Source organism: Lycorma delicatula, chromosome 3 (genome assembly GCF_047948215.1).
Source record: "Lycorma delicatula isolate Av1 chromosome 3, ASM4794821v1, whole genome shotgun sequence".
NCBI classification, from domain to species: domain Eukaryota; kingdom Metazoa; phylum Arthropoda; class Insecta; order Hemiptera; family Fulgoridae; genus Lycorma; species Lycorma delicatula.
The window spans coordinates 170047581-170063839 of record NC_134457.1 but is presented as its reverse complement, the minus strand read 5'-3'; the positions used below and the strand labels follow the sequence as shown (position 1 = coordinate 170063839).

General features: G+C 28.3%; 1 protein-coding gene, 1 long non-coding RNA gene and 1 other non-coding gene across 10 annotated transcripts in view; 1 reads left to right on the top strand and 2 right to left on the bottom strand.

Annotated features, from left to right (window-relative positions):
- Positions 1–540, bottom strand: part of LOC142322196 (uncharacterized) — a 36428-nt gene extending 35888 nt beyond the window's left edge. The window contains exon 1 of the long non-coding RNA XR_012755798.1: positions 300–540. This is a non-coding gene — a long non-coding RNA (uncharacterized LOC142322196). The remainder of the gene's footprint in view (positions 1–299) is intronic.
- A 238-nt stretch (positions 541–778) lies between these two features.
- LOC142322194 (G-protein coupled receptor Mth2-like) overlaps positions 779–16259 on the bottom strand; it is a 60611-nt gene continuing 45130 nt past the window's right edge. For 2 of the 8 annotated variants that reach the window (XM_075360992.1, XM_075360991.1), the window contains 2 exons: positions 4527–4692; positions 2069–2800 (listed from right to left, as the gene is read on the bottom strand). In XM_075360992.1, coding sequence (XP_075217107.1) covers positions 2491–2800; positions 4527–4692 — 476 coding nt within the window. In that variant the 3' untranslated portion in view covers positions 2069–2490. Of the gene's footprint in view, positions 1416–2068; positions 2801–4526; positions 4693–6958; positions 7126–12546; positions 12626–12726; positions 12948–13660; positions 13839–16259 lie in introns of those variants that run through there. The other 6 variants (XM_075360990.1, XM_075360986.1, XM_075360984.1 and 3 more) reach the window with 6 other exon arrangements.
- LOC142322499 (U7 small nuclear RNA) lies at positions 2248–2314 on the top strand. The gene has a single exon (XR_012755895.1). It is a non-coding gene; the product is annotated as a U7 small nuclear RNA (small nuclear RNA).

Sequence of the window (16259 nt, the reverse complement as noted above, 5' to 3'; positions counted from 1 at the left end):
TTAATGAGATAGGTGAATTACAATAGGAAAAACTGTAATGTAAGCATCAGCACAATTCACTTATTAATAGCAAATTGAACTATCATAAAATAAGTGCAAGGCAGATACCAAGACAGTTTATCAACAATCATAAAGACGCCAGACTTCATATGTGTACAGGATTCAAACAACACCTGACCACTATCAGAGATATTTGGAACACGTTCTTGTAATGTCACAGTAACTTGTGGATTTGAAATGTGATGTAAGTACTTTATTACTAACAAACGTAGTTCAAAATAGACATACTTACTACTTACACATTCATTTGTAGAAAAACTTCACATTCTACATGTTCCAAGTAAGAATGCTAAGAATTCCATCCAGTTTCAAATACTAAATGTTTAGCATGTGGTATTTTTATTAGCTCTGTCTTTGGCTTCATGCAGCAGGTTCCTTTAGCGTGCAAGAAATAAAGTTAACTGATACCATGAGTTTATTAAGCGTAAAAAGAATTTGTTATGAAATTTTTTCACCAGTTGGTGAAAATCAAAAGAAAGGTTAAACAAATGAGGAAGATATGTGCATATTAACCTACTAAAAGAATTGCAGGAAAATAGTCCTGAAGATTTTTAAAACACCTGAGGATTAACAGTGCAGTTTTTTGATGATTCATTAATTTGGTTGACAATTTAAAAAAAAAAAACCTAATATTTCAGATAAATGAAATATGTGTTGAAATATCTGAACATATTGATATATAATAAAATATTTCACATATTGATTGTTCTACCTTCTTAATTCTGTTTCAAAAATTCCTGTGCATCACCTGAATTTTTTCACAACAAAATTTTTTTAACTGTTTCATCATACACTTTTTTAACATAGCTCAATTAATTCTTCATACATTGTCATTTTTAAATTACAGTCCATGTAATCTTTTCTGCTGACTCGGTAAATGGCATCTGTAAAGTTCCATAAAGCCAAAAGAATGAATTTATGACAAATACTTTAATCCAGAATCACCTATTCATAAAGGAAACTATATATATTAAATATATTATAAAATAATTAATGTAAGAATTATACATTGAAATTTATAAATATTAAGTCATTCTATAAAACATAAAATATTAAATACACATTCAAATAAAAAAAAAAATAATAAAACATAAAAAAGAAAGATATGAAATACAACAAAGCACATGCCATACTAAAAGCGTGGAATTCCTTCTGATGAACTGACACACACACACGCAAAGTCTACGCTCCCAATCTTTCAGAAATAACAGTGTTCCAAGTATGAGAAATAATAGTGTTCCAGTGTATAAATCACATTAACACAAGTTCTTGTACGTATGCCGGATACGTGCCATTCCAAACTCGCACACAAACATCCATGTCAGTAGCCCGCTAATATCTTCCCTAACTATTTTCTGAAATGAGTTCAAAAAATTAGTAAAACAAAATTAGTAATACAATCTGAATACATCATAATGAGCAAGAATCTAAATATCAGAGTGTGAAGTGCACATCCTGATGGAAATACCTCAATTTTCCAGAACATTTCAAAACTCAGCCATTACCCAGTAAAATGATACTAATAATCTTTACAATATGTCTAATTTTCTGTAACTTTTTTTGAATGCAATGTACTGTCAATAATCAGTATTTTGCATACAGATTTGATTAAAAGCAAATTAATTTAAGTAAGTGAAGCAAAAGATAAAAAAATGTATAAAGAAAGAAATAGTTTATCAGGATTAAGTTCATTTGCAGACTGCACAATTAAACACTAAAAAACAACTGTAAATTAAGCTTGGAGAATCTGCCCCATCTGCCTAACAATCGAGACCTAGCTATACCATATTTTTCTTGCACTCTCAAGGTGTGATGTGTGGTTTTATTAACTCTCACAGTAACAACAAATATAAACACATACACAACACTGGTTTTGATTTCAACAAAATTAATTATTAATTTCTGCACCAAAAAAAAGTTAGAATGATGGAAGAGGTGTCTAATTACAGGGAAAAATTATTCTGAAAACAGAACTTTTTAAATTGATTAAATAAAACAATTACTAACATTTATTAAAATTAATTAGTTCATTTATTAAATTAACTAACTGAGTTACTTAGTTTTTTAATATAAACATGTATTACAAGCATAAAAAATATTACAATTACTATAACTTTACCAAACCGTAATTTACGCTGCCAAATATCAAACATGAAATTACACATATGCATGATGAAATGTAATTAATAGTTGTTACAGCTCTATCAGAAAGTTTGTATATAAGGTTTTACGTATTTGTATACGTAAAACCTTTTCTTGTGAAAAGGTATTTGTATACATAAATCCCATTTCTTGTGAAATGGGATTGTTATGTGCATGAAAGTAATTTTTATAAGCTTTTGGTTGTATGTGTTACTAATTTTAAAATTAGTAACACTAAAAAAAATCAAATTTACAGTATTATTATTTTAAAATTGATTTCATTCATTATTACAAAATTGTTGAAGAACCTGTAGTAGTAGCTAATATGATCATTCTTTGTTGCAACAAGGTATTCATTTGTGGTGCTTGATCATGTACTTCTGCCTTGAAAATTATTAACGATGGACACAATTTATAATTAACTGTATGAAGTATACGACGCTTACAAATAAATATTAAGAATATCATAAGACCTTCCATAAAATGTATTATACTGACAATTATTATATGCAACTCTGTACAATTGTAAATTGTTAATAACAATTCTGGTATCCGAAATATGCCCATGATGAAAAAAAACTTGAAGTATAAAAACATCCTGAAATAATAAAAAAAAATAATTTTTCAGTTAATAAAACTATTTATAAAGGAAAGTATGATTAGAATTATTACCACATTTTATATGGGAGGATAAATTAGAATGTCCATGAAACATCATGAGTGACAACCTAAATGCTCTCGCACACCTGATATTTTATTAGACATATTTGGCTGTCCCAAATTATACTTAAGAATTTATAGTATTTATTTATACAAAAAATTATTTATTATTATTATTATTGCAAAGAATAAAAAATTATTTCACAAACATTAAGTTTTGCTTGTAAATTATATGCCATACAAAACAGACCAGTTTATCATTGTCCGTATTGTCTACGACTTATATAATATTATTTCTAACTGTAAAACTGACATCTGTCTCATGTTAAAGTTCAGATCATTTGGCTGTTTGGCACTAAACTGTTACGATACAATTCTCCGGTTTTTAATCTCTTTACATCTTCGGTAAGTGAACGATATAGACAACGAACTGAATACCATTATGCCACTTCACGCCTTATTATTCAGTAAATCCAGGGCTGGATTAACCAACAGACAAATGTTTAGGGCTCATAATTTTTAGGGGACTTGACTTCAATACAAGAAAAAATAAAAATAAATAATTTTAAAAAAAATAAAAAATGTTTTACTTTATCTTTAATAATATAGAATTTATGTTATTATTTTAAAACAAAACAATAAAATGTCATCACAAAATTTTCGAAGTAATAAAATCGGATTAGTGCCACTGATGGATCCAAGAGGAACCATGGGAGTTGTGGGGGCCACATCCACCCTGGTCATATACCATAGGTACATAGTACCAATGAGATATGGGAGCCGAAAAAGGCTTACGGATAACATGTGTGTATTTTTAAAAAGATAAAAAATAAGTAATATCTTCAAAATTAAAAAAAAATGCAAAAACGATAAAAAGGTTTTTCATTTTAAAATCAAATAAAAATATGAGAGGGCAGTCTTTTTGTTTTTTCTAGTGCTAAAAAAGGAATTTCCCAACTACTCTTCAATTTTTGTTTGAAGCTGTCTGCAACTTATATAAATGGGCTCCCAAATTTAAGTTTTATCTAAGGTTCAGTAGAGGCTTAATTCAGTACTGAATTAATGCATTAGATTATTTTGTTGCATTTTGAATTATCATGTCCGGTGCTTTTCTAGCTGACAAGAGCAAACATACAGTGGAATGTTTTCTCACTTGTTTTATATTTTGTCTACCCTTTTCACGGTCCTGTCTAGCTCACACTGTGTCTTGTGAAACCTATTCCTCATGATGAATGGCAACAATTCAGCTGTTGCCTAAATTCATTCAGGCTTCTTGATTAGTCTTTGATTTATTAACTATCTACTCAAATCATTCCTTTCATTCTTGATAATCAAATATTGCCCAGTTTTCCACAAAAATGGTAACCTGCTTTCACAATCTAACAGCTTAATTTTTTATGTATGATTAACAATGAAATTTGTATATAGGCTTTATAAATGTTGACAGAATCCTCCAGCCTAAGAATCTATTGAAATGTTCATAGAAGAGCTTCAATCCCAATCTTCCTGCCAAGGAGTCAGATTTGTAAAAGAAATTACAGCAAATTAATTTGTACAAGGCATAATATCATAAATATCAAATTATTATTAGGGCTCAATCCACTAAACTTAACAATTACCTTACACAAATGATAAACTGTTAAATCTATTATATAAACACTTACATATTTCTTTCAGCTTGTCTTCCATGTCTGTTTACATCTGATATTAATGTTTTTCTCTGTTTGCTCATTTTATAAATTTGCCAGATTAGTGAAATAAACTTTACGGTATTAAAACTAACCAGAACTATTACAGAACCAAAGCATAATACCATCAAACGAGATACTACTAAAAAAAAAGACAAAATAAAAAAATTTACATCAAATAAATAAAAAACAAGGAATATTTTTAATTCTAGCATATACAGCAAGTTTACTTTGCAAAAAACATTTTTGAAGATTAAATTATTATGATGATTATAACATCCTTATAATTAATTTAAGGTCTATAGTAATGCCAGCAACAATTAAATAATTACTATTACAAATATATACTACATAAATTCTAACTGACTATCTCATTAAAAACAACCAGCTATTTAATTAACTAACAATGTAATAATTGTAATGAAAGATTTCCAAAAAAATCATCCACTCCCACATGACAGTGTTTAAAATTACATATTATACAAAGGAATATCGCATAAAACATTATTAAAAACTACCAACCCTATGTTAAATATATTATTAATTCTTTTAGAATTCCACAAGAGACAAACATCTTCCTAAGTTGTAATCTAACACTTTATTATATATCATATTATATTAGAATGGCCAGCTTTATTTAGCACACTGACCGCTAGGTTCAGCAATTTGTACAGTTGATCTATATAATCTAAGATAATGAGGTCACAATAGCTCCATAAGTCCTATCCTCAGTTCAGATTCAGTAGCTACTTAATCTAAACTCAACACAAATAAGGAAATGGAGTGAAAATGGAATGTTTAAAAAGAACAATCTACCAACAGGACAGTGATGTCAGTTACACCAATTTAGCTGAAGATTTAATTTTTTTTTACTGTAAGCTTAATATACTACAATAGTACAATGTTAGCTAATTTCAAATATTAAAAATGATTAATGATGCTTTAAAAGTAACAGAAATTACGCAAATAGTCATTTGGATAGTTCTCAGCCTGATAAAGAAAACAAGATTTTCTGATTTTTTTTCAAAGCCTATCAATTAAACCACATTTAGATCAAAGATTTCCAACTTTTAATGTTCTCAAAACAATGAACTTTATCTAATTCTGCAAAATAAGTGGTGTGCAAAGATGCATTCTCGTGAAAGAGCTCTTTCTTTTTGAACATACATGGACATTTACCCTGAATAGTATCCTTCAAACGATCCAGTAGTGAAATGTAGTACTTCCTAGTGATGGTCTAGCCATTTTCCAGGTAATTATGAGCACCACACCACAAGAATCTTACAAGACCACAGCCATAAATATTCCCACAAATGAAACCATTTTCACTTCTTTTGTACTTTCACCTGCTTCCATCCACTATATTTGGTTTCTGGCATGTAATGTCAGAAACATGTTCCCCCTGGAGAAATGTTCAGTCAAGTGTGTTTTTGGTCAACTGTAAACAAATGCTGCTGCAACATCAAGCAGAAAGTTTTGCATACTCAAAACATAGTGTAAAGTGCAGGGTACAAAGTCTATCAAAATGTTTGCTTTGTAAGCAAGCTCACGTACTAGGAGATCATTTAATATGGCACTGTACATTGTTGTGATGATTTTGTCAGTCGTAGATTTTTGGATACTTGATTTTTGAGTGTTCATCATCTTGAATGGATATTTGAACATGTTCAAATTCAGCAGCCCACTTTTTAACCATCAATTGCGAAAGGAAAGAATCTCTTAAAATGGCATCTAACTCTTTTTATATGTTTGTTGTGGATAAACCTTTTAAAACAAAGTACTTTAAAACAGTTCAAATTTCATCACCAAAAATTTACAACTAAATGAACACATCAGCAACTTCGCAGCAAGCCATTTATATGATCATACAATGCCATCTAAATGATCATACTTGATAAATATCATAATCATTTGGTCATACTTGTGGCACGCTGAGAACTTTCCAAATAGCACTAGTATAAAAATTACAAAAGGAAATAATATTAAAAGATTAACATTTTTATAGCTAATACGAAATTAGTGTTTGAACATGATTAAACTGTAGAAAATTTATTGAGAATCGGCTGCCCATATCAGAATGATTTATCCATAAATAGGATACCAAGATTATTTTTTATTTTTGTTAGTGATGACAAAAATAAATGTGATGTGTTAAATATTGTTTCATTAACTAATATGTTATTACTTATTAACTGCATATACTCATATATAAATGGATCCAAATAGAATCAATATGGCATTAGGTTTTTACTCATTATATGCAGCAAAAGGCAGTGCGATACAAAAAATATTTGTAGTTATAAAATGTTGTACTACGGGACTTAATATCAAATTTCATAAAATGTTTATTAAATTAAGTATTAATCAGACAGAATCACAGTTAGAAAAAATAAGTTAAATAGTTTTACCAATTTCTAAATCACCATTTGATGTAAACAATATGTAAAATCTCACGATGCGACAAGGGACACAAATAATAAATGCCAGTCCCCATCCATAAAGCAAATACCTTCTAAACTGTTTCTTTTCATCTTCTCTACTCACAATGCCATTTGAAGTAGCCGGAACCATCTTACTGTAAAACCAATATCTCATTTTAAATAATTTTAATAATGTACGTCACTATACTGTTGATACTACTACAAATAGTGAATTTACATAAAATTAAAAATCACAGAATTAAGACAATAATCTCCTTCTCTAAGCAACTACAAGCTAATCGCCCATTTACAATCGTTTATAAGAATTTTTGTAGCGTGTGAAAATTGCCAAGCCTGATTGGAATTTAATCCCAGACAGAGATGCTATCACAATGCTACAAAGATCAGTGGAGTTATGAAGTAATACCAATGAGTAAAACTGTGCTTAAGAGACCAATCCCCCCAACTGAACACCAAAATTAAACAATAATGAATGTAGATGAGACTATTAATAATTACTAAGAAGGGATTTTAAATCGTGATGTTTATAATTATTACCCCATAAGAAATAACTCATGACAAAATATAAAATTCAGTTCATCCTGGGAAATTTTAGAAGCATGCATTATTTTATTCACGTGTACATTAAATTTATTATTATGAGCAATATAATTTTATTAAAACATTTATTTTGTTACTTATGCAATAAACTCTCGCTATAAAAAGACCACCCTGGTTCCAAATGATTTTGGTCCAGGTCAACCCATGTCAAGTCACCAATAGTGGATACGTGACTATTAACATTTTTGTAATTTTTGGTTTCCTCCATCATATTTAAAGAGTTCAAAACCAATTTTTTTTTTATTTAAAAAAAACCTGTTTCCAATGATTTATCACTAAAATAAATTTTTTTTTTCACTGATTGTGCACTACTTCAACTCACTCTAGTGTTGACGGCAGCAACTGGACATTATTATTACATCCCTGAAAGTTTGTGCAATGACATTTCACAGCTGATGTTATAATAAATTGTACTCATCATATCAATGAGTCTCTTACATTCACTTTTTATACATAAATTCAGTTTGTACCATTAAATATATGCCAAAATTATTTGGAGTTTACATTTTCATCACCATGTACCATATTTCAAATACTTTCTTATCAGTTAACTTACGCCTAAATTTTTGTTTTTTAAATTACAAGAATGTTTATCAAATTAACTTTACTTAGCGGCTAAACAAAAACATAATTCTTGGAATTTTAATTGTTTGTAAGTAAAAGATTGGTTCTTAAAAGAAGAAATGATACTTTCCGGTTTAACAATTTTTTGGGCATATTGAAACTAGGATGTCTTGCTTATCAGTTGAATATCAATGTTGTAATTTTTATTGCTTATTCCACTTCTATGGGGCTTCAAACTAAACAATTTCTGAATGTTTATTACCTTCCCTATTCAAGATATAAGGCATCAAAGATTGTACATTTTGAAAAATCTTGCTCTCTTGAACTTTTATAAAAAATAAAGGAAGAGGACATCAGACTTCAAAATTCATAAGTAGCCTCTATGAGCTACTATGTTAAGGCTGTATATATATATATATATATATATATACATGTTAAGGGCCATATATATGTTAAGGTATATAACTTTCACAGTTATATACTTGAACAAGAACTGGAATTTTTGCATTCAAAATGCTCAGACTCAGAGCTGATTTTAGGGTTTAAATATACAAGATAGGAAAATGATGTACATAACATAATATGTAGTTATTTTTTGTAGAATACAATGTTTTTGTTTTATCTCTTAGTCACTTAGTTTCAGAGATTGGAAAAACTCCCAAATGCCAAAAAAAGTGCTAAAATTGGCATGTAGGACATTGTAAAATTTAACTTAATACATACAAAACATTGGTTTTGAACTCTTGAAATATGGGAGAATGAATATACAAAAAATTACAAACATCAAACGTCATGCGACTATTTAATTTTAAAAACAATATGATTTTATTTAACAGATTGGGAGATTGACCCATCTTCTTCACTTTGAGAACATGATCATTTTAACATAAATAGCCATTATCAGTAGCTGCTTTATAGTACATTTAAGTCTATTAAGATCTATTTAAGTCTATTACATTTAAATAATACGAAAATAAAATATTACATTCATAATTTCATATATTTAAGTGTTATGAATTTTTTATACTATAAAATAAAATTTAACAATAACAATGCAAACTTAGGATCTTATCCATAACACATCAAGAAATTTAAAATTAAATTCACTATTGGTAACGGGCCAAAAAACAATCAAGTCAAACTTTAGAAAACATTTTTAAAAATTAAATGGATTCCAATGATGTCTTATTTTTTATTGAGTAGTTTTTTTTATTGTAAGAAAACAAACATTTTTTTGAGAAACCAATCATTTCCATTAGTTGATGATGTTAAATTTAAATGGTGAATATTTATTATACACAAAATAAATGTGAAAAAAGGTTGGTTTAAAGAACACAATTCAATGCAGCCTTATTTCCTGAATAAAAAATTCATGACAACACATAAAAAAAATCATCAAGAAGAAACCAAAATTATCCATACAAGAAAATGGATGAATTATATGTTCTCATAATTGTTCAAACAAAACAGATCCATTAAAATTTCATGATTGGATAAATTGTGAAATATCATTATTAACAATCTTACAATGCTATGGTATGCTCCTTTTATGTAAAATAAGCAGAAAGAACTTTCAGAGTTATGACATCAGATCAATATTAATAAATGACCAGTGAAAAAAATCAACAAAAGATATTATAGTTGGTGGATAATGTATAAAAATTGCAATACCATTATTAAGACAGAAAGCAAAACGGTCGAGATGACAGGTGAAGATACAATAACATATATGTTAAAAAAAGCATAAAGCTTATAACTGTCATTTTTCATGTCTGGAAAATGAAAATTCATTTCACTTTCATTTATGTTTGCTACTTCATTAGAAATTTTAGTGGTTACCGCAATACATATTTGGTGAGGTAAGTTGGGTTAAAGATATCTTATAATTGTGTTCTCATAAATACTAGTATTTTTCAATCTTAGAGTGGTATTTTTGGAGAGAATTCCTGATAATATATTGCTGTAAAAATAATTATAAAATAATTCTATATTTTCTAAGAGATTATAATTAGGGCATTAATAAATTTTTACACAAAATAAAGGTGAATGATTTGATAATTTGTAGTTTCCTCATAATGTCATTACCATGACCACATAAGTGATGACTTACAAAGATTTTTCTTTTTTTTCAGTTTCAAGTATATAAGGTTTTTTTAAACTACAGTAGCGTGCAAATTAATCCAAACACAGGGATTTTTTTATATCTATGTTGTGGCTACACTGATTGATCACACCCATTTTTTAAGTTATCTGTGTAATGTGAGGAGGTTATTGTTCTTTAGTTATTTAGTAATTTTCATGTTACAGTTTTTTGTGAAAGTTTATTTCCTCTTTTATTACAAAATCATATTTCTGTATTTTTTGTTCCGTGGGTTTTGAATATAGGTATAATGAACATAAGTCCAAGAAAGCATTCAAAAATTGTTTCTCTTTCTGAGCATGACACAATGACAAATAGCTTCTGAGTATGGTGTTGGTCTAGTGACAATGAATGGTATTTTAAAATGATTTAAAGAAACTGGTTACTTTTCACCTCAAAGGAAATGCAAATGTGTCTAGAAAAGAAAAACTATTCCAACACAAGATCAGTTCTTAGTGAGAAAAAGTAAACTGATCCAAAATTATCTGATGTGAATTTAAATCGAGAATTAGCAGCCATTGGAACAAATTTACACATGATAATTGTTAGACGTCGACTTCTTACAGCTGGACAGAAAGCTTATCAACCAGCTATAAAGCAGCTTTCAACTCCAGCAATATCCAGAAAAAGACTCTTGTGGGCCAAAGCACATGCCTACTGGACCAAAGAAATGAAGAAAAATGTTATGTTTTCCAATTAGTCACATTTTTATATCGAGGCAAAGATTCCAAACCCAACACAAGATCAGTTCTTAGTGAGAAAAAGTAAACTGATCCAAAATTATCTGATGTGAATTTAAATCGAGAATTAGCAGCCATTGGAACAAATTTACACATGATAATTGTTAGACGTCGACTTCTTACAGCTGGACAGAAAGCTTATCAACCAGCTATAAAGCAGCTTTTAACTCCAGCAATATGCAGAAAAAGACTCTTGTGGGCCAAAGCACATGCCTACTGGACCAAAGAAATGAAGAAAAATGTTATGTTTTCCAATTAGTCACATTTTTATATCGAGGCAAAGATTCCAAACGCTGAAAAGCATCAGCTGAAAGTACATCACCTGTCATATCCAACAATGAGTTAAACATTCCCAAAAAAAATTTTTAGAATTGTTTCACATTTGAAGGCTCTTGTTCATTACTTCCAGTAGATGGTATGATGAAAAGTGATCAAGATTCTGAAGAAAAGGGTTCAGACATATCTTCAAAACAAATTTCCACAAGGCATTTGAGTCTTCCAACAAGGTCTGGCACCATGCCATACTGCCAAAAAAAAAGTGGAAAAAGTTTCAATGAAGGAAACATTAAAGAGCTCTCCTGTCCAGGCAACTCTAAACTTAAACCCAATTGAAAACTTTTGGACAATAGTAAAAAAATTACTCTCAAAAATGAACTGTAACACAAAAATTGACCTCATTAACATCAGTATGATTTTATCATGATGTAATAAAAAAAAACTTGTTCAATTGATGCCAAATAATGTACAGAGGTGATAAAGAATATAGTAAGACATATTAATTACTGGAAATTAACAAATTTTACAGGTATGATTTGTTTTTTATAAAGTTACTTTATATTAAATGCATTTTTTAAACATGGCTTCCGCTGATAATTTTTTTAATAAAATAAAAAATAATTTAAAGTTTTATACCCATCTTACCTGCAAAAAAGATATGTTTTCTAGATATCTTTCGGTTTATTTCAAACAATCATCAGGAGATAAAAATAATATAATATGTCAAAAATTAAATTTTAATTTTTTGGCTTATTCGCAATATCAAATGCCGTCCAATTAAAAATTAAAGAACAAATAAACTTCACCTACAATCATCAATAAAAAAAATAAATCGTTGCCATTTAATTAGAAAAATTAGTAAGTCAAAAAATTAAAATTTAATTTTTGACATATTATATTATTTTTATCTCCTGATGATTGTTTGAAATAAACCGAAAGATCTCTAGAAAACATATCTTTTTTACAGGTAACGTGGGTATAAAACTTTTAATTATTTTTTATTTTATTAAATAATGTGTTTGGATTAATTTGCATGTTACTGTATGGTGTTATCATGGTTTAATTCAGTTTTACCCACACAATAAGTTTTTATTTTTGTTTTTTTATTGGATCAGTGCAACTTCTTCATACTTATGTGCCCCAAATAATAGAAGTTTCTATAAGCATAATAATCAGCAAAAAAGGCTGATTTTTATGTTTCATTCTTTTTAATTACTATTATAAATTATCCTTACCTGAAAGTGAGCCAAAGGACATAACATAAAACATTTATCCACAAATAATTTGATAGATATCCATAGAAAAAACATGTTTCTAGAAAAAAAATGAAAATTAGATTATTATTAACAAATTCATACTTTATAACAATTATGATTTAGTATATATAGTGTATTTATTGAATATTTTATACCAACATTTTATGTTAAAATCAATCCCAATTATAATGAACATATATTCTTGGGATATTAAACCTCCTCTGCTGTATAAAAACCTATATATCTAGCCATGTCTGTTTTCATTCTTACAATAACATTTTAATTTTTTATTTAATGAAAATTCAAAAGAAGAGCTTTATATAAAGACCTCCCAACTAATACTTCTAAAATAATAACCAATAATTTTATATAATTTAACCCTTTCAGTACTAGCCAATTTTTTTTAATTAAAATTAGAATGGTATTTTATTTTATTTTTAATTCCAATTTTATAATAATTTTAATTCAATTATATATAAAATTCTGTGTTAGAATGTATTATTTTTTATATTAATTAAATACGACTTCATGATTTAAATATAAATTCAATTAAACATACATTAGGAATTATAATCATTTGTATTATTAAAATTTTCATATTATTGGATTAAATTTTCACGAACATTTTACACGAAACAATCTTGGGTTTTCTGGGATATACATACTGTAATTAAGGATCTACAAATTCGTTAATCTTAACAAATAAATTAATTTTAGTTAGATGCGTAAGATAATGGCAACAATTTTTTTTTCTTAATTTTTTTTACTAGGGAAAGACGAATTCTGATTCAAATATTGGAGCTTTATTACCATTGAAGGAACCATAACCCACAGTTTTCAACTATTTTTCAGTCTGAAAAATCAACTGCAATCACTTCAATATGACTCGAAATTATATAATTTTAATGAATGGATCTATTTTCATTTAATTTTAATATTACAACTTCGGGCACAATACACACGTATTTAATGAGAAAGACGAAACGATAGGTGAAAAGATGCCAGATTCAGGTAATAAACCCGAGTATCAATTAACTACCAACCAGGGTTATCACCATACCAAAAGGCTGATCAACAATGAATTTATACAAACCGTTTTTATTGACAGGCGCTAAAAAGTATAAATAATTATACGACTTACAAAAATAAATATAAAACGACTTAATATTAAGAACGAAAACATTTCTAATACAACTATCAGTACAGACATTCTCTTTAGGTTAAACTCACAATACGAACTTGGAATAGAGCGGATAGTAATTCGTTTAGCGATATTGGATATATGATCGATATATATTGAAGCTACGAAAATGATAGCCAATTTGACATCGTATGATAGAACCAATTTTTTCCTGTAATTACTGTCTAACTTGGGGTTTTGTCTAATACTTTTAATAAAAATTTATATAATTTAATTTTTTCAGAATGGCTTAAGTTTTTTTTAGATTTGACGTGGGTTTATGTTAGACATAATACATTCCCTAATAATATTAGTGATTATCTTTCAATAATTTCTGCGAAATTTGCTTGCAGTTAAAAACACAATATATATTTAGTACAATTAAAAATTATTCAAATTTTACCGCAATCGTACAAATTACTTTCAGCAGTAATCTAAATTAAGACTTTGCCACTATTTAATACATAAAATCCTTGAATATCAGTTTCTCTTAAACGGATTGTTTAATCGAACAGAACGAATGTGTGAGGGAATAATTTATCCTCTCCCCCTACTTATCGGTTAACCTGTACATTTTCTTCCTTGCTGCTAGATTTTTCTAATTAAATGGCAAGGATTTATTTATTTTTATTGACGATTGTAGGTGAAGTTTATTTGTTCTTTAATTTTTAATTGGACGGCATTTGATATTGCGAATAAGTCAACCGCCAAGGCGGTAAGCTTAGTTAGATTGAAAAGAACAGTTTCATGTGCGAGCTGCCGAAGTACAAGTAGGATAACCGGGAGTGTCTTAACATCGAAGAGTGGAACTGAAAATAAATTTTTTAGCCGAGATATATTATTTGACAACATAAAAATTATAAATATATTATTATTTACGCTTTATTTTACAAAATCTTTAATAAATAAACGATAACTTCGAAAGTTTTACCTGTACTACATTGTGATATATTATGAGTATGAATAAATGGTAAATAATGAAATAAGTCCAGTTATGAATTAATTTTTAAAGTATAACTATACACCTAACCTGTTTGAATGTACAAAGTAGACACAAAGTCCCATTTCATATAAAGAAATAAACTGAATTTTTTGTCATAAATTTATGTAATGCTTTTACAAACAAAACTACTTTAAATTACGGTCCACATGCACTCCTCCATTGTTCGTAAATAATTTTATCAGTTGCAAAGTATATTTGAAGATTCTCTGCCATGTTGAAGGATCAAAATCATAAAAACAGTCTCTTACAGTAGTTTTCAGTTCATCAACTTTCTTTAATCACAAATGGGTATTTTTTCTTTGATTATGATCCGAAGGGTGTTGTCACAAGTTGTTAGGTCTGGATTTGTAGACAGCCATTGAATTTTGGTGTCCCTACCGATCCACTGTCTTTCAAATGTTTATTTTAATTAAATGTCTCTTACCGACTGACTGTTATGAGCTGAAGTTACATCTTGCTTTAAAGTGGCAGTTAATTCCCTACCAATCAAATCTAATTGGTAATGAAATGCTGTTAACACTTGTTTAAAAAAAGGATGATCCTATCAAATGCATTTTAGATATTGCAACTTACATCATTATACGTAGTGGATGTTCTGTGGTTTTCTCATTAAGGTGGGGATTTTCTATGCACCAAAAATACACATTCTGAGATCTATTAATAAGGTAAATCAATAAGATAAATTCGTAAGGTCAACTAATCTGAAAAACTGCATTTTGTGACTGAAAATTGGGAAAATGCTTCACAAGAGCTTTGCAATAAATTTCCCTTAAAATCGTGTCCTGGTCAGAATGCACATTAACATGGTTTAAACTCCAGGATCATTTTTCATTATTTTCTGAAATATTGATTGAAGAATGTTTAACTCTTAGGACCTTTTTATGGTAGTACTTAAAAGAAGGATATAAACAGGACTCCTTAACAATGTAAGGGCTATTCAATCAGCTAAAAGGATGTCCAGATTGTTTCAAATCAAAGACTGATGCAGAGGGAAAGATTTTTGCTTATTTTTTATGGAGCTTCCTTAGCAAAACAATGAGTGAGTCTTATGTTTTTATACTTTTCATTTGCATATTTAGCTTATGCAAAGACTAGCAAGAAGTATTTCTTCAATAGAATTGAAGAAAGAATTTTGCAGTGAATTAAACAGCTTAATTTTACCATTTTCATTTAACACTACAAATCAAAATTCTTACCGATCATGATATAGTACAGTTTAGATAATTTTTTTATTATACACAGTTTTATTTATAAATATATTTACTGGTGTATTGTGAATTAATTAAACCCCACCAAAAAAAAAAAAAAAATACATCATGCCTTAAATACTTTACTGATATTGAGAATTATTTATTTAGCTATATGGATATAAATTAGGCAAACTGCTATTAAAAATTATTCAGATAATATCAAGAGTAGAAGAGAATTTGAGGTAAGATGGAGTAACATATAATTTCCAAAACTAATAATATGTAATGTAACATACTGAAGTTTCCAATAAAAAGTCAA